The sequence below is a fragment of the Urocampus carinirostris genome, chromosome 8, assembly GCF_059441175.1.
Source record: "Urocampus carinirostris isolate Australia breed hairy pipefish chromosome 8, RoL_Ucar_1.0, whole genome shotgun sequence".
Lineage (NCBI taxonomy): Eukaryota > Metazoa > Chordata > Actinopteri > Syngnathiformes > Syngnathidae > Urocampus > Urocampus carinirostris.
The window spans coordinates 33,836,036-33,854,595 of NC_142356.1; the positions used below are offsets into that span (position 1 = coordinate 33,836,036).

The window sequence follows — 18,560 nt, forward strand, 5'->3', positions numbered from 1 at the left end:
TTCAGTCCGATTTAATGTTTGTTCGTGGACCTGCGAGTTTTACGTGTCTCAAGGAGGGGAGGGTCCACGGCAATTGAGGCTTTTTGCAATTCATTTAAGCAGAAACGGATCTCAAGATTATAAGGTGAGCACTGAGAGTTTACTTGTATCCCCTTTTGCACTGAAAAATACAAGAAATAGACCTTAGCGTTTAAGTTTGCATGCCTGTAATTGAGACATATATTACGAAAAGTCACCTTTGCAAGTTGTGCAAAATTGTTCCACTTAAGACTTTAAGAACAACTCAATCATTTTTTCTTATATTTAATTTCAATTCATCTCAAATTCATTTGAAGATGAGGACGAAAATCAACGCTGTCCTGCTGTTGTCTACTCTCTTTTTTACAAGTAAGTTTTCTTTCAATTGTACGCCCTTTACACAATTTATATCAATTTTTTGAGTGGTGCTCCTTTTCTTTATATTTTTGAACGTTTAAACTGGATATGTTGATTCACTGTGTCAATTAGTTTATCGAAATTATATTGGTGGACCTTGGGATATTTTATGTAAATATACAAATACCTTTAGTATGTAGACCTAAAAACGAGATAAAAAAACTAGTAAGCTGAAACGTCTTTTATAAGTAAATTCAATCTTAATAACTCAATAAATACGTCGTTTTGCGTCTTATACTTCTCTTTATGGAGTAGTATAAAACTATTTAGCATTATTTCAAGAGTTGTTTCGAACAAATCAAAATTAATTTGCACGGCACGGCACTCCGAAATGCATCTCAGAGTACTGTGTAAAAATATTCATAAAATAATGAGAACCACCCCTGCCTTTTTTCCCCTCCTAAGTCTCAGAATGTAAAATACACATAGAATAACACAAAATGGGACAAATACAAAAACATGGTGGAAAGACACGTTTGGAGAAAACCCACTATGCCACTGTTAACCAGCTAAACATAACTGATGACACCCACAAAAGTAGTTTGTGCTCACGTTGTATAAATTGATGTTGATAAAAATATTATATGGAACAAATACGGCACACTTATGTTATCTCTGTCTGCTGTATCAGTGAAACATTGACTGAATGACTGAAAAGCAACCAATGACCTTTATTTTGTCGGTTTTCTTTCTGCTCAGAATCTGTATGAGCAAAATACAGGGTTCGTGCGGGTGCTAGAAATCCTTGAAAATGCTTGAATTTTAATGCTGTATTTGGATTGAAAAGTTCTTGAATTTTGGATGAAGTGCTTGGAAATGCTTGGAATTGTCACCTTGTTTCTTAACAAGCGTACTTAAATATGACTGCTCTCTGGTGGCTTTGCTTTGGCATTGTATTTATTCTTTGTGTTATGAGTTAGCACTAAGTTTGTCACGGGAAAGGATTTACCCAAGTTAAGAGCAAAAAAAATGTATCCAAGAGGGATTAAATGATATTCTATGAATAAGTGCTATTGTCATAAGAAACATAAAACCTAATCTTCTAGCCAAAAGTAAAGTGGAATTGTCTCACCGATGAAATATCATTGTGGAAAAATGCAATGAGAATTATTTATTGAACAATGTGACAATTGAGGCAAGCACATTTCTTTCATGGCTCCCACTTGAGTTTGTTTATGTTGGTTGTGGTTGTGGTGAGTTGGTTCAGATGTAATGCTGCATTTACTTAACTGTTTCAACAAATTGACAAACAAATTGTTACACATTCAATGCCAAACATGAAACTCGTTTTATTTCCTTTATTTATGAATACGTGGATTGTGCTTAGGAAAGATCTCTCATAATCTGTTATTGGTTTGACATGCCTGTCTTATACTTTTTAGGTTGTTCAGTGGCATAGTGGTAAATTGATTACCCCGAGACTGGGAGGTTGTCAATTGAATTCTTGGTCACATGAGAACAAATTTCTCACCTCTGTGATACCCCCCAAAAAAGTATGCTTGTGTGTGAGTGTGTTTGTGAATGGTTAAATATAAAGCACATTGTAAAGCACTTTGGGAGGTCTTCAGTGACATGAAAAGCGCTAAAAAATGCAGACCATTGTCATTAACTACAGCTGGCATTAGTTTGTACAACATTGTCCTATTAGGGGTTATCGCCCCCTATAGGTCGCACCCAAGAAGATAGGTGCATGCTACACCGAGGGCACTTTGAAATGTTTATTAGTGCAAGATTTATGTACCAATTATGAACAATTATTGTGCACCATGCAAAAATTGTAATGTAAAGAACTTCCTGCAACTGAATATGTAAGCTACATGTTACTGTCATTTTAACCGATACCTTAATGGGGAGAGATTTGTCTGAAAAACAAATATACTGTATTTGATTTACTTAAGATCTAAAAATTCTATAACTTGATTAATGCACACTCAAATTTAAAAATTGCACATGTAAATCACAGTTATGTGAGTGGCCATGCAAAATACATGATTCACACCAGTTTATTTTTTAAATGGCGCCGCACAAATAAAAAAAAATGTCTTTGAAAGTCCTCAAAAAGTACTTGTATTTAGCCATGAAAAAGGTATATGAACCTTAAAAAAATGCTTCTCCTCACACTCCAATATTGTCCAAGCAGATGATGTATTTAGGCATCTTTCATTAACTGTCGTTTGAGGTTGTAAGTAAAGTAATTAAAAGTCTATTCGGAGTGCACACACCCTAAAATGTCTTTCCCTTAATTTATTCGGTTTTCTCAGTCAACTGCATTGACCTGGTTGTATGTGGTGTCCATTAACTTAAAATATCTCTACCTAGAGGCCCTTAATAATTTACCGTTGGACCTTTCAACCTAGGTGTAATCAAGGAAGCAGAAAACCGATCTGAAGAAAGGAGGACTAACTTGCTTTGTTTTACATAAAGCTTTTGTTTTTCATTTAAATAAGAAACCAAATTATCACCACAAGTTGACATCTGCTCCATAACAACAACTGGACTGGCAAAGATGTTTTACGACAGAACAGTGAGTAACGCATTGTACTCAAGGCAGAGATACCCTCAAGTCACAAACTAAATTATTGAAATTCTGGAATCTATGCTTGAGTCTTCCCACATGTTTTTTGGGATGTGCGCTGGCACAGTGGACGGAAATGCAAGCACAAAACTTGTCATTTTAGAGAAGGCGACCCAAAGGATTTCCTAACATCAACACGCAGAAACTAGTGTACCCCTCTCATTTTAATTAATCTTGTGGTTTTGAAACATGAGTAAAAAGCAGTTTCCTCATTTTTTCAAAAATACATTTTAGGGCAGGTATTTTGCTATTTGAAATCTACTGAAAATGACAAGTTTTACAGCGCTAAAGTACCGCAAATTCCAGAGTACAAGCTGCAATTTTTTTTGCTGCAATTTAGATATTGTGCGTTTTCTTTCTGTTTTGTGGTGGCAGAGGAAAACGGCGAGCTGCTCTTTTTATTTATGGAGCCCTTCAAGAGAAATAAGTTCATTTTTTGGCCATTATTATTCATATAATATATAAAAGGAGCAAAATGTTAACAATCCTCTATTCAATATTTATAATGTACCCACAATATGTCAACTTTTTCACCCACAAACCAAGTCCTCAATGTATATATAAAAATTGAACAGCAGAGGAATGTATGCACCAAAAACGCTACATTTCTCTTTCCATATCACTGGCGTCAATGTCAGGCCACTGGAATTTCCTTTAATCCTCCAGGAACGATGACAAGTGAATGCAATTTTGTCCATTATTGCGGCAACCATCAATAAAAACAACAGAAAGACTACTCTCTGGCACTATTCTCTAAAGTATGGTTTCCCTGACACTGGCGTCTACAAATATAGGGCTCACCATTTATGGGACGTAACCCTCATTGAGCTTTTCTTCTGGCGCAGTAGTAAATATGTGCTGGTCTTTTTAATCGCCACCTAGAATGGTCACATGATCGGAAAACGTGATGTAAAAAAACCCCAGCAGGTTGAAAACGACTCTGCTGAAAATGGCATCAGGTTCCGTTTGTGTTCTTCAGCCAATCGTTGAAGTTTGCCAAGTCCATCATATTCCAGAAAGTACATTGTTTAGACCACAGGTGTCAAACAGGTGGCCCGCGGGCCAGATCAGGCCCACTAAAGGATTGAATCCGGCCCGCGAGACAACACTCAGAGAAGCGCAAGAGAAAAACTAGCTGCAGGTTGAAATATGTCAACTTGATGTTGCCAAAGCCAGGTGCCTTGAACAAAGACACTGTACTTGTATTTGTCTCTCTCTCTCTCTGTCTCACTCTCTCTGTTTTCCACCCCCTTTCTCCCACTCTCTGTCTCTGTCTCTTTCACTCTCTGTGTCTCTATCTTTCTCTTCCTTTGTTGCTCTTTGTCTCTTTTTCTCTCTGTGTCTTATTTTGCACTAACTTCCCTTTTTCCTTTTCTCTTTCTCTCTTCCTACCCTTTGCCCTTTCTTTTGTCATTCCTCTCCTTCTGTCTTTCAATTTCTCTTTGGATTTTTTTTCTTCCTCACCCTTTCATTTACCCTCTCTCACGACTTTTTATCCTTTGTTTCTCACGCTCTCTCTCTCTTTTTCTTTCTTTGTCCCGCTCTCTCTCCTTTTCCCTCCCTCTTTCTTTTATTTCTTTATCTCTTTTTCTTTCTCTTTAATCTACTAGTCCGGCCCCCAACAGAATGTTTGTTCTATCGCGTGGCCCCTGAGTTAAAATGAGTTTGACACCCCTGGTTTAGACTTTAGAAGAATAGTAAAGGTATAAGTCTATTCGGAGTGCACACACCCTAAAATGTCTTTCCCTTAATTTATTCTGTTTTCTCCGTCAACTGCATTGCCCTGGTTGTATGTGGTGTCCATTAACTTAAAATATCATGTTTCCCACCATTTTTATTTTTCTCTTGAGTGGTCACCGATACCGATAATCAGTGTTGGTCGCATTACTGAAAAACAGTAATTAGTTACAATTACTACTTACTTCCTTTAAAATGTAACTCAGCTACCCCTCAGATTACTGAGACCAAACCGTAGTGTATTACTCGGAAGGAAGAAGCTGACCCTTTAGAACTTCTTTAAAGTGGCCACAGAATAAAATAAGCAGAAGAAATAATGTACACCAACTTGTGGAAGCAGTGAACCCTTTACATTTCTTGGCTTGTGCAATTTTGAAAGCTTGCAAAAAAAAAAGCAATTAGCTGAGACACTCCATATCCATTTTGTCACTTGGCTTCAAACCACTAGAAGATTTCCTTTTCAATTTTCAAGAGGTTTTCTTTTTTTCTCCAGGAACGATGTATTGAAAAAAATAACTTTAAAAATAAAAACACCAAAATTCAGCACACTTTTACAATACATTTTGTGCAGGTTTAAGCCTATCTGCCTCCCTCGTCACTGGTGACACACAACCAAAAAATGCTCATATAACCTGACATTCTTCTTTAAATATTTTATTTCGTTGTGTAGATGCTTAGATGTGAGTATACACAGTAGGAAGAATATCTCCGTGAGGAGATATTCACTGCCCTCATATTCTGTGCTTCAGACAATGCCACCATAACAGTATTCAGTTGTACTTTGTAGGTAAATATAAACAGGCCTACCCTTCTTAATTGTGCCTGGTGGATTGAGTGTTGTATGTTAAATCATGAGATTTCGAAAAATAGTGCTCAGAGGACGTTGTTTATGTTTTGGTTTTTAAGAATTAGCCGAGTAACGCATCATATTGTGACTTGAGTTTGAGATACAAAATGTTATCCATATAGCGTTACAGTACTCTGTACGGAGAAAAGTAATTGCATTCCAGGAACGTGTTACTTTGTAACTCGTTAGTCCCACTAATGCTGAAAATATACTGATACAAAGTTAAATGCCCTTCTCTGTGCTAACAATGACTGCTATTTTAAAACAAATACAATTATTGTAGAATGGCAGTTTAACATTCTTTTAATCTTGGGTACCTGTTCATTTAATGTTCAACACCAGGGTACTTTTAAACGAAAAAATCCTGGTATAGATACTTGCCCCTAATTTGTAAAGGCTCTAAAAATGAATTCAGTGCATGAAACATGTTTATTTGTGACTGTCCAGGCAGCAGAGGCGAGAGTGCCGAGGAGCGTCTGGTCAATTTCCTGTTGGGTCCCGAACGCTACAACAAACTGATCAGACCGGCTGTCAATAAAAGTCAACAGGTCACCATCTCTATTCGAGTGTCGCTGTCTCAGCTCATCAGTGTCGTGAGTATATTCATCAACGATACCTCATAAATGTTTACTTGACAAAGGAGACAGGCTAGTGATAAAGCATCATTTACGACATGGTCAGGTACAGAATACCGTAAAATCCTACGAGCCACCAATTTTTGATACATTTTAAATGTGGCATATTTTTTTTCGTGGCGGCATTGGGGAAACCGACGAGCTGTTCTTCTACAACGCATGTACTCTAAATACAAAACATTGTAATGATGTCTGGAAACGTTTATGACGCTCCTTGAGAGAAATGAGTCACATTATTTATATACTACATAATAGGAGAAAACAGATGGTTTGATAGTACTCCGTTGAATATTTACAACATACCCTATTTGTGTATAACGCACATTTCCTTTTTTTACCCAAATAAGAACTCAAAGTTTGGGTGTGTGGTATTCATGAGGTTTTATTGTATTTGTGCAATTATTATTCTGTCAAAAAATATTGCTGACAACTATCACAAAACTGTCACAAACCAGAAACGGAGACAGGACCCACTTGCGTTCGTTTTCTCAGCTTTATTTAGAAGGAGGAAAAGGCTTGCACCCACGATCCGGCGATCGTCAATCACGGCTAGCAGATCGCTCGGAACGCGGAAGTGGCACTTCCGTGGCGAGTGAAGGCATTGTCGAGAGCGGGGGAAGAACAGGTCGATGGCCGGGACGGAGGAGCAGAAACGTAATCGATTTCAGAAAAGGGGTCGAAGCCGGGAGTCAAACAGCAATCAGGACAGGATAGAGTCAGAAAGGGCTTGCCTAGCGTGGGCTGAGGTTCGCAGACGGACTGACAACGGGTGACAGGAAGACGGGGGTTTGAAAAGAGGTAAGCAGCCAATCAGCGCCCGAGAAAGTTGGCACCATAGGAGCCGACTCAGGTGCCTCGCATCAGTAATCATGACACAAAACATTGGTTGCAACAGGAATCAAACACGGGTCATGGCGGCAAAAGCGCCAAATCCTACTCACTGGTCCACCAGTGATACAGAAGATATATAAGACAGCATTAGACATTATCTCATCTCACTTTTTTACAGTGCCATTCATCTCAAGATGCCGTGAGTATAAATAATGTGATAATGAGATGCCTTTTCATGTGTCATGTACATCACTGGTGGTTCAGGGGTTATGATTCGACGTGCTCACAGCTGCGATACGGGTTTGAATACCATTGAATCGAGCTGCAAATTGCGAGCTAAGAAAAAGTGCCACCCTTTTTTTTTATGATTTTAAAACAAAAATTAAGGTGCGCATTACAGTATACAAGAAATAAATCTGGTACCCACGATATTTCAGCCACGAGTCATGTTCTCATATTGCACATAAGAATTGAACAGCAGTGGGGGTTATCTCTCAAAACCGCCACACTTCTCATTATGTAACATTGGTGTCGATGCTAAGTGGCATTTTTCGAAGAATGCTAACAGCGAATGCATTTTGGTCCATTACCGCGGAAACCACCAAAGAAAACAAGACGAATAAACATGTCTGTGTTGCAATCTGGCACTATTCCCCACAGTATGGTTGACCTGGCGCTGTCATCTAGAATTATAGGCCTTACATTAATGCAACAAAGCGGCAATTCATGTTTTCCTTCGGCACAGTAGAATATTTTGAGCTTGTCATTGTAATAGCCATCTTGAATGGTCACATGATTTGAAAACATGTGACGTAAACGACTTGGAGTACTGAAAACAACCCAATTAGGTGTCATGTGCGTGGGGTAAATGTCCTTTAATCCTCAAAGAATGATAACTAACAAATACACTTTGGTCTATTACCACAGAAACCACAAATTACAACAACACTAAAATACACATTTGGGATGCAAACTGGCACTATTCCCCACAATAAAGTTGCCCTGGCGCTGTCTTCTTTGGAACTGTGCAGCAAAGTTGTCCAGGACAATTTCCGCATGCGGTTGGCGGCAGATGTGCGCCAGGCTTAAAATGTAAGAAATTAATTTAAATTAGTTAATTTTTTTGGCTCTTCAAGTCGTGGCTATAAATCCAGTGTGCCACGTACAAAGAAAATATTGAGATTCATACTTAATATTTGAGTTTGCGGCTTTGGATAAGTGCCGTAGTTCAGAGTCATGTTTCCGTGGTGCAGTGGTTAGCACATCTGCCTATCTTCTGAAAGGTTCCTGCTTTACAACATAACAATATAGTGATTGTAGAGTGGATTTTGAACAAGAATGAACAAAAAGAAGACAATCATATTTACTAAATGTCCCTTAACGCATCACTAGCAGCCATCCCGCACACGTAAACAGCCTCGCGACACTGCAGTCTCGCACTAATTAAATTTAATGAGTGCTACATTGTAAGGATGAATAAAATACAAACAAAAATAAAAGAGATATTACCTGCAACACAGTGTGACAAACATGCAGTGATAGACGAGTTGGCTGGCTGTACAACAGATTGTAGATTTCTCTGTCTCTCTCTTGTCAGTGGATCAAATGATGATAGGCACAATTCATCTATTGGCGTATTCTGTATATAGATAGATAGATAGATAGATAGATAGACAGATACTTTATTCATCCCCGAAGGGAAATTCACATTTCCAGCAGCATCCCTGAGCTGAGAACAATGCAATAATAAAGCAAAAAGAATACAATATACAAATACCCAGTGTGACGTGCAAATGCCCACTGTAGCGTGTTATATAGAATATCTAAATAGTGCGACACAGAATACATATTGCAATAAGATTCGGTAATATGCAATGTAGGTGGTGTGGTTTAATTTGGGCTTTTACTCTGCCGGGTAGAGTTAAAGAGCCTCATGGCATGAGGAATAAAAGATCTCTTCAGTCTGTCCGTAGTACAAGACAGTGACAGCAGTCTGTCGCTGAAGCTGCTCTTCTGTCTGGAGATAATATATATACAGGTATATATATATATATATATATATATATATACAAAGTAATCATTATTTTAACTAAATGTACCTGTAATTACGTAACTCCCCAAGCCTATATAAAAGTTACTGTAGGGTTTGGTGAGGGGTGTCCAAACTTTTCAGAAAGCAGGCCAGATTTGGTAAGCTGAAAATGTGTGAGGGCTGTCTATTCAGCCTGGTTTTCTTTGAACAGTCTTTAATGAATTCACACCCTGTAAAAGTCAAGTCAAGTCATTTTTATTTGTATAGTCCTAAATCACGAAGAGTCTCAAAGGGCTTCACAGATTATTACACTATATCTCATCTCATCTCATCTCATCTCATTAGCCGTACCGCTTATCCACTATATTACACAGACTATTTTTCAGAATATTATTATACATTCCCTTGCTCTGGAGCCGATGAGAAGAGTAGGTTATTCATGTGCTATAGAGTAGAAGTGAGTTTTAAGCTTAGATTTAAACATTTCCACTGAGGTTGCAGATCGGATCTCAGGGGGAAGAGCATTCCACAGCACCGGTGCCAGGATGGAGAACGCTCTCGAACCAGCAGAACACTTCTTTGGGAAGTGACCTTGCAGCTCACTTTTGTAGCATTTTCATTTGACTCGCAGGGTCTCGAGAAAAAGTGCTGCTGTGCCTTTAAAAAGCTTTCAGTTACTATACCTTTTCACAGGGTTTGTTTCCAGTTAGCTTTTGGCTGTGAGCATGTTTTGTCTGGCAGTGCCTCTTGATATTATATCCTTTGAAAACAGCCACAGTCTCTTGGCAAATTAGGCATACGCCGTTGTTTTGGGTGAAAAAATACTCAAATTTTTACTTGTCCTGGAATTGTCGGCCCTCAAAGTCAACTTTCCTTTTTTTCATGTCTGGTGTAGGGTTAGTTTTATGAACTTGATTTTGCTGTCTTCAGATTTTGTGGGTGTTTTTTGCCTGAAGAGAAGCTATTCAATTTTGTTATCCTAACCCATAACTTGGACTCAGGGCTCTTGTAGGGATTTAAGTAACCTAATTGACCTTTTTTCGCTCTTAATTCTCATGATGAGTAATCAGTTCCTAACTTTCATTTGTTATTTTCCTGCAGAATGAGAGAGAGCAGATAATGACAACCAATTTGTGGCTATCTCAGGTGAATGATTTTCACCCTGCACAATTGTTTCATCACACAAAATGAATGTCATTTAATCTGGTTGACTACCGGATTTTCTTTGTTCTCCCTCACAGGAGTGGAATGATTATAGGCTTAGATGGGACCCAGAAAAGTTTGAAGGCATTAAGAAACTTCGGATACCCTCCAAACTACTCTGGCTTCCTGACATTGTGCTCTACAACAAGTGAGTCCTAAAATACATTTTACTGCTGTTTTGAAATCATGTTTCAATTAATTTAAGAATCAACAAGCTCATTGGTGTAATGGCCATTTGTGTTTGTACTTTGAAGATAGAAGGCCTTTTTCTTCCTCTACGCGTCGGTAGGTTGCGATGAGAAGTTTCTTCACACTTTATCATAACAGAATATTCCAGGCACAAACGAACTTCACGAGTTCCCCTTCAAAATGGTTGATAATTACTTTTATACAAAACTTTAGAGCAAGGGTGTCCAACCTGGTGCCCACTAAGGAGAGGTGAGGTGTCCGCAGACCTGGCATGAAAATAGGTCAGCAGTGCTGGGTCATTGTGATTTTCTAGTAAAACAATTTAGTGGTTGACTGAGTCTATTCAACCCTACTCTTAATAATTCAGATTCAGATATACTTTATTGTCATTCTTGTACACGTGTATACAGAACGAAATGTCGATACATCTGACCCGCACAGTTTCCTTGAATGTACAAATATAAATAAAATGTTGTATTGAGTTGGCGTATTGAAGTACTAATAATATACTAAATAATATAATAAATAATGGTAATAAGATAGTAACAACATAGTAATAACATGTTACAAGTTGCTATTTTAGAAATGCATATCAAACTGGTTTCCCTTTGCGCTAATTAGTAAAAAAAAAGTAGCTCTCAGTTTGAAAAAGGTTGGAGACCCCAGCTTTCTGTACTTCACACAAGCCCTTTGTTTAATCCGGGCCCTGGCAAGTACTGAAAAACTCAAAGCCAAGTGCAAACTACTAACACAATGTGAAAAACACTACTTGAAACAATGTAGGGACTAGAAACTGAATAATAACTAACATAAATAATTATATCAAGACATTAAATTAAACTCAAATACATAAATAATCATCAAGTGTGTTAATTATGACTAAATAAATGAAGGAATTATAAATGACTGAAATAATAAAAGGGTTAGAAATGAACAACTCATACAATCATGACCAAAAATGCAGCGACACATTTAAACTTTCGAAAAAATTCTTGTGATGTGGAAAACTTCAGCAGTAAGAGCACTTTGAAATTCATGATCTGCATTTAATGAATAGCAAAATAATACCGTAACGCTCCATGAAATAATGACAAAAGAGTTCAATGTTTTATTAGCATGTAACAGTACTCATTACCGAGAAAAGTAATCGCACTCCTTTGTAACACGTTAGTGTCAACTCATGGTATGATCGGACCACAAAAAAAAAACCAGCACGAGCTGACCCGTCCCGAGGTATAAAAGCCAGAATCAGTCTGAGCCCGACAGAATAACATGATTTGAACGACCGAGCCTGACAAAAACTTGAATTTTCACATTTTATTTGCGGGAATGAAAGGTGATTTTGTCAGTTTCCGACAATGAAAAGCCCGGCGCCGAGGTGCTCTGCATGCACGCTACCCTGACAACCTCTTAAAAGCGTTTCCGACAACAAACAGGCAGGCGCAGAGTTGCGGACGTTGGCTGCGAAGTGCACAGCATGCAACCTATCCTGACTACCTTGGAAGGATGATTTTTGCCATCTGAGATAATAAACCTGTAAATCGGGCCTGGTTCGGGCCCAAGATCTTACCTCCTGTGTCAACACAGTTGATGATTCACAATTTTTCTTCTAATTTGGTCTTTCTAAATCTTTGCTTTCTTCTCCCTAATGTGTGGTCACAGTGCAGACGGTGTGTATGAAGTGTCCTTCTATTGCAACACGGTAGTGTCCAACACCGGGGACATCGTTTGGCTTCCGCCCGCCATCTACAAATCGGCCTGCGCTATCGAAGTGCAGAACTTCCCTTTCGATCAGCAGAACTGCACGCTCAAGTTCCGCTCGTGGACGTACGATCACACCGAAGTTGACTTGATTCTCACCAGCGACTATGCCAGCCGCGACGATTTCACGCCCAGCGGAGAGTGGGATATCGTCTCGCTCCCCGGGAGAAAAAACGAGGATCCCAACGACATCACTTACCTGGATATAACCTACGATTTTGTTATCAAGAGGAAGCCGTTGTTTTATACCATCAATATGATCATCCCCTGCGTGCTGATCACCTCGCTGGCTATTCTGGTGTTTTACCTGCCGTCGGACTGCGGAGAGAAGATGACGTTGTGTATCTCGGTACTGCTGGCACTCACTGTGTTTTTGTTGCTTATTTCCAAGATTGTACCGCCAACTTCCCTAGCAGTTCCTCTTATTGGTAAGCCCTATTTTTTTCACATGAATACAAATCAATATGTGTCATTCACTCTATCGGCAAGAACAGAGGTGGGCAGCCCAGTTCTTGAGGGCGGTATGTCATGCATATTTTTGGAGGTCTCTCTTTTATAACTCAGCTGATTTCAATAACCAGGATCATAAACAAGCTCCTGCCAAAGTCAATGTATTTGTCTTAGATGTCGAAATTTCGTTTCACACTCTCCCATGCGCAGACATTGACAACAATAAAGTGCGGATGCACAGAACAGTCCTAATTTAAAATAATACTTAATGAAAGTGCAAGTGATCTTTTGACTAATACTGAAGTTAAAAAAACTGACATATAAGACACGACATACAGTAAAATAAATATAAAGGTTAAAAATGTAAAAAGGTAAGCTACAATAGGTTAAATATAAATACAATCAGCAGATGTGTGCAATTTAAAATGCAGTCGTGAGGGATCATTTTTCACTGGGTATGGAAAGAGTTTGGTAGTTTCACTGGCTGGTGGATGAAACTGTTAGTTAGTCTAGAAGTGCAGGAGTGAAGGCTACTGTATCTTTTTCCCGAGGGCAGGAGGCTGAATAGACAGCGTGCAGGATGGGTTGCGTTATTAGGAATAGATGTCAACGATACCAATGCCAGCTTGATAACGTGCTGATAATTTATATCCCCTAAGTTGAAAAAGAGAAACCTCCAAAATGGAGAACCGGGTTTCCCACCTCTGATCAAGATCAATTCTAATGAAACTCTAAAATTTGGGGGTTCATGTCATGTACGTGCAAATAATTGCTAGCAAAAGTGGGAACTGATTTTTCAGTGGGGATACATCTAAATCTGGGGTGTCAAAGTCAAACGCATGGAGGGCAAAATAAAAAATAAAGCTACAAGCCGAGGGCCGGACTGGATTGATATTGAAAATTTGTAAAATGACGCAGGTAATCTAGACCAGTATTTCTCAACTGGTGGGTTGGAACCTAAAAGTGGGACGCAACCCGTTTTCAGTGGGTCACAAGCCTTTGTCTCGGGAAAATAATGCTCAGAAAAGAAAAAAATAACTGAGGGTCATTCATACTCCCTTTGTGTAGCTGGTGATAATTCCGGCAAATACGAGTCGCCACCTGCTGTTTCACACCACAGGAAAGATCAATGAAGTTTGTCTACCTATAGTCAGACCATTCGTGGACTACTGGAACCTAATTGAACCTACTGGATAGCTAAAAATATATATTCCAATACGAGCAATATACTCTTATCGATCTGTCAGTAATCCTGAATTTTCAACAGGCACAAAATAATTTGTGTGACAAAGGTTGTGGCTTCTAGTCCGGGATTTGCGGTAATTGCAAGAAAAAAAAATATGCAGAGAACTGTTGATTATAAACATGATCAGGCATCATTATTTTTAACCTGTCAGACATTGTTTTTATTTCTTATTTTAGATTGGATGATTTTTTTAATAGCCATGTCATTACAGCTAAAATACGTTTGCCTAGCAAGAAAGAAATTGTAGTTAATATTCTTTATTATACAGTGTAGAAAATCCTGCCCCATTGGCTCTTAAGGAAACCATCCAGTGGTCAAACATTACACACAGGTCATAAATGCATACATTATTTCTTGGTTGCTTCAAAATGAGGGTCACCAACTACTTTTACTGGTCTAGGAAACATTTGATGCATCTTAATTTGTTTTGGGTGCTTCCTTGTAAGTCCTGCTCCTTTCGCTCTGCAGGTAAATACCTGATGTTCACAATGGTGCTGGTGACCTTCTCCATCGTGACCACCGTATGCGTTCTGAACGTCCATCACCGTTCCCCATCCACTCACCACATGCCCGGCTGGGTCAAAAGCCTTTTCTTAGTGCAACTTCCCACTTTTCTACTCATGAGACGCCCGAGTGCGGCCACTGCCCGCGAGAAACTCAGAAGAAAATATACCGAGCGGATCGCCGCCAGAAAAAGTCCCTCTCAGACAGCTGTTGATAAACAGCGCTTATCCAACATAAAACTGAGTGGGCTTCAGGGGAGCTCGGACTCGTTCTACGTGAACGCTGACTGGGCCCACAAATATTGTTGGCGGGTCGGAGACATCCCCGATGCTGGCGGTGGATGTTCCGCTACCCAAAGGCCTTTGCGCTCTCAGTGGAACGCCGACGTCGAGGAGGCTGTCGAAGGTGTGAAATACATCGCTGAGCACATGAAGACGGAAGACGATGATGACGGGGTAAGTGTTTGCCGGTGAAGGCTGTGCATTTCACACCTAGGCCTTCAGCAGGCTGAATCAACCCAAACTTTCTGGTGATAAAACATTTCTTTCAGCTACAGATTTGACACATAAAAAAATACATCGTTTAACTATTATTTTGGAATATAGCCACATTGTACTCACCAAAATTCCTTTTTATGGAACACAAACATCCACCACCTTTTTTTTTTCCACAAAAAGATTTCAATTACTCTGTTGTACAGATTATCCGAGCGTTTTAGTTCCCTCAAGAAGTTCTTTTCTATCCCCATCAAAGCTAATACTTGAAGTTAAGCTGGCCCCTGTTGTTTTTTCTGTTATGACTATTTCTGTTACCCCCCTTAGCCAATCATAGTTTGCGAAATCACTGACGTTTCCTTACCCCTTTCTAAAGGGCCTAACATGTTGCCAAGTTGAAATCTGAATGGCTAAACCAACAGTATTATCAATTTTTTTTTAATGCTTCAGGCCCTGCAGAACAGATTGTGAACACCTCTACGTAGATTTCTGACCCTGGCAACAAGTAATGACAGAAATGTAATTGGTTAAATTCTTAACTATGAAAGCACACTTCTGAAAGCAGCACAAACAGGGGGAAAGCAATTAAATGAAGTTTACAGACAATTTCGAATTATTTCCTAAATATCCATGGACTAAATAAAATTAACATCAAATTATTCCGATATTTTTTATGCCATAAGAGAAGGCCTCGCTGGCTCTGACGGCCCACCACTGGTTCTTTGCTGTGTAAAAAATAAACAAACGAGAAGAATTGATTAAATTAACTACTTTTTGACACGCTTGGAGAGAAATTAGTCAATATTTTTGCCAACATTATTCGTTATATACATAAGTCGTAAAACTGTAGGTTTTACAGGTTTTTTATTTAATATTTACAACGTATTAACGATATGTTAAATTTACACACACAAATCAAGTCCTCAATTTATACATTCGGATTGAACAGTAGTGGAAGTTATTAAAAACGCTACACTTCTCCTCAGGTTGCTAAAGTTTCCTTTAATTATCAAGGAACAATAAGAAGTGAATGCAATGTGGTCCATTACCACTGTAATCACCAATGAAAACAACACAAAAAGTGTTGCAATCTAGCATTAACGGTATGGGTGACCTGGTGCTCTCATCCATACCTATAGGGCTTACATTTTACATGACACAGCTACGATTTGCGTTTTCGTTCAACGGAGTAGTTAATATGTGTTAGCCTCTGAAAGCGCCATCTTGAATGGTCACATGATCTGATGACACGTGACATAAACAACTTAGAACAAAACTGTAAACGACCTTGGGTGCGTGGGGGCACGGCGCATTGGCGCTCTGCAGCCAAAGCAAGGATGCCAAAATTCTCACGCTGCTTAAGCTTGCAGCTCAAAATCCACCACAACATGTATAAAATATATGAGTTCATGAATTTTTGCTTCTTATTTAAAATCAAGAATGTTTTTTTATGAATGACGTTTTTTTTATCAATAGGAGGCACTAAATAATAGGGTTAGTCACGTCAAGTCATGTTTATTTGTATAGCCCTTAATCACACGGAGTCTCAAAGGGCTGAACAGGCCACAGACTATTGCAAACTACAGTCTATTCTTAAACCATCCCCTGATATAAAACTTACATGAGGGCAAGGAAAAACTCAAAAACCTCAACATGAGGAAAATGAAGAAACTTTGAGATGGGACCGCACATGAGGTAATCTCCTTCCAGGATGACCAGGCGGCAATGGATTTAGCATTGACGAACAATACACAGATATCGTCAACAGGTCATTCGTAAGCTATAGAATAGAAGTGTGTTTTAAGCCTAGATTTAAACAGTTCCAGTCAGAATCTCAGAGGGCAGAGCATTCCACAGCACCGGGGCCCGTATGGAGAACGCTTTCGAACCCGAGGAGCTCTTCTTGGCGATTAGCCCAGCATTTTCAGAGCGAAGTCTCTGGACAGTAACATTCTTTATTTTGTCACTTTAATCAAATATAGTAGACCAAAATTGCATCTCGCTACTTGCTCCACAATTTAAGCCTTGTCAGTACTGGTTGTCCAGAAGTGGAACCCCCCACAACCAAAAACAATAGCATTGTCGGCACCTCTTCCAAAGACCCAAACACGCAATCAAGATGGGTCAGTTTTTTACGCCTGATCATACATGCGTGCCTACAAAAATAGAGCCCCGAATATGTAACATCGGATTAAAAAACTTTCATAAAGCTCCCTTGCTTAATAAATATTAAAGAATCCTAATTGCATGTTAGTTTAGTGAATCATAAAGATTTGGTGTGCTGTTATCCTCCTAATCCTCGCTGGCATTAATAAAACACGGGCATTTTACAGTGAATTTCATCTCCAACACCCAAAATGTGATGTGTGTGTTTCAGATAATAGAGGACTGGAAGTACGTGGCCATGGTGATAGACCGTTTGTTTTTGTGGATCTTCATCCTGGTGTGTTTGATAGGAACGTTGGGGCTCTTCATGCAGCCGCTTTTCCAAAGTTACAACACGCCGACTGCTGATGACGCAGAGTGAGTCTTGAACGCACCCTCCAGAACTTTAAAATTGCATAACTGACACCTAAAGATTGTCTGTTAAGACTAAATCATATTGCGTATTTAGTAGGTCTTACATTAAGTTTTTAAAGTAATCGAATGACAAATAAATCATCAATAATTTTCTGGACTATAAGTTGCTCCGGAGTATAAGTCGCACCAGCCAAATGATGCATAATTAAGCATGAGTAAAAAAACATATATAAGTCACACCCGGGTATAAAATGGCGGCGCCCTCTGTTGGCTGCGGCTGCATCGGCTCGCTACAACGGATCAGGTGTATCGACATTTCGCTCTGTGTACATTGTTACAAAGAATGACAATACAAAGGAAATTATTATTATTATTATTATAAGTCGCTGGATAAGTTTGTACGGTATACAAATGTTACATGATTGATATGCTCGTTACTTTCAGTTACGATGTAACATATTAGGAGTTATTCAGATGGCATAATGCACAGGTGTCAAACATGTGGCCCGTGGGCCAAATCAGGTCAGCGAAACAACACCCAGAGAACCACAAGCGAAAAATGAGCTGCAGTTTAAAATGTATCCACTTGGTAGCCAGGTGCCACTTGGAAAGCAACTGGAGCTATAATACTTTTTCCTTTGACCCTCTCTTTTCAGCCTCTTTCTCTCTACTCTCTCTTCTGTTCCCTCTGTCTTTCTGACTTTTTCCTATTTATCTCTTTTTATATATCTGTCTCTTTTCCTCTCTTTTCCTCCCTTTCTCTCCTTCTTTCTTTCTTTTTCTAAATCTTTTTTACACTATTGTTTCTCTCTCTTTGCTCTCTATTTCTTTCTTTTTCTATCTCTCTCTTTCTTTGCTCTCTCTCTCTCTCTCCCTCTCTTTATTTCCTTCTTTATATCACTGATTTTCTCTTTCTATGCCTCTCTGTCTTTTTCCTCTTTTTCTTTATACCACTCTGTCTTTCTCTTTCTTAGTATCTCTCACTCTCTCTTTATTCTCTCCCCTCTCTCTCCTTCTAACTTTCGCTCTACTTTATCTCTCTTTCTCTCTCTTTGCTCTCTTTCACTCTCCTTTTTCTAACTTTTTCTCTCTGTCCCCCCC

At 39.0% G+C, this 18,560-nt stretch overlaps 1 protein-coding gene across 2 annotated transcripts in view; it reads left to right on the forward strand.

The window, feature by feature from the left end:
* LOC148361730 (neuronal acetylcholine receptor subunit beta-2-like) overlaps positions 1 to 18,560 on the forward strand; it is a 24,979-nt gene continuing 6,419 nt past the window's right edge. The window contains exons 1-8 of one of the 2 annotated variants that reach the window (XM_088342487.1): positions 1 to 124; positions 336 to 387; positions 6,042 to 6,187; positions 10,194 to 10,238; positions 10,334 to 10,443; positions 12,147 to 12,673; positions 14,410 to 14,900; positions 17,317 to 17,462. In XM_088342487.1, coding sequence (XP_088198613.1) covers positions 336 to 387; positions 6,042 to 6,187; positions 10,194 to 10,238; positions 10,334 to 10,443; positions 12,147 to 12,673; positions 14,410 to 14,900; positions 17,317 to 17,462 — 1,517 coding nt within the window. In that variant the 5' untranslated portion in view covers positions 1 to 124. The remainder of the gene's footprint in view (positions 125 to 335; positions 388 to 6,041; positions 6,188 to 10,193; positions 10,239 to 10,333; positions 10,444 to 12,146; positions 12,674 to 14,409; positions 14,901 to 17,316; positions 17,463 to 18,560) is intronic. The other variant, XM_088342488.1, reaches the window with a different exon arrangement.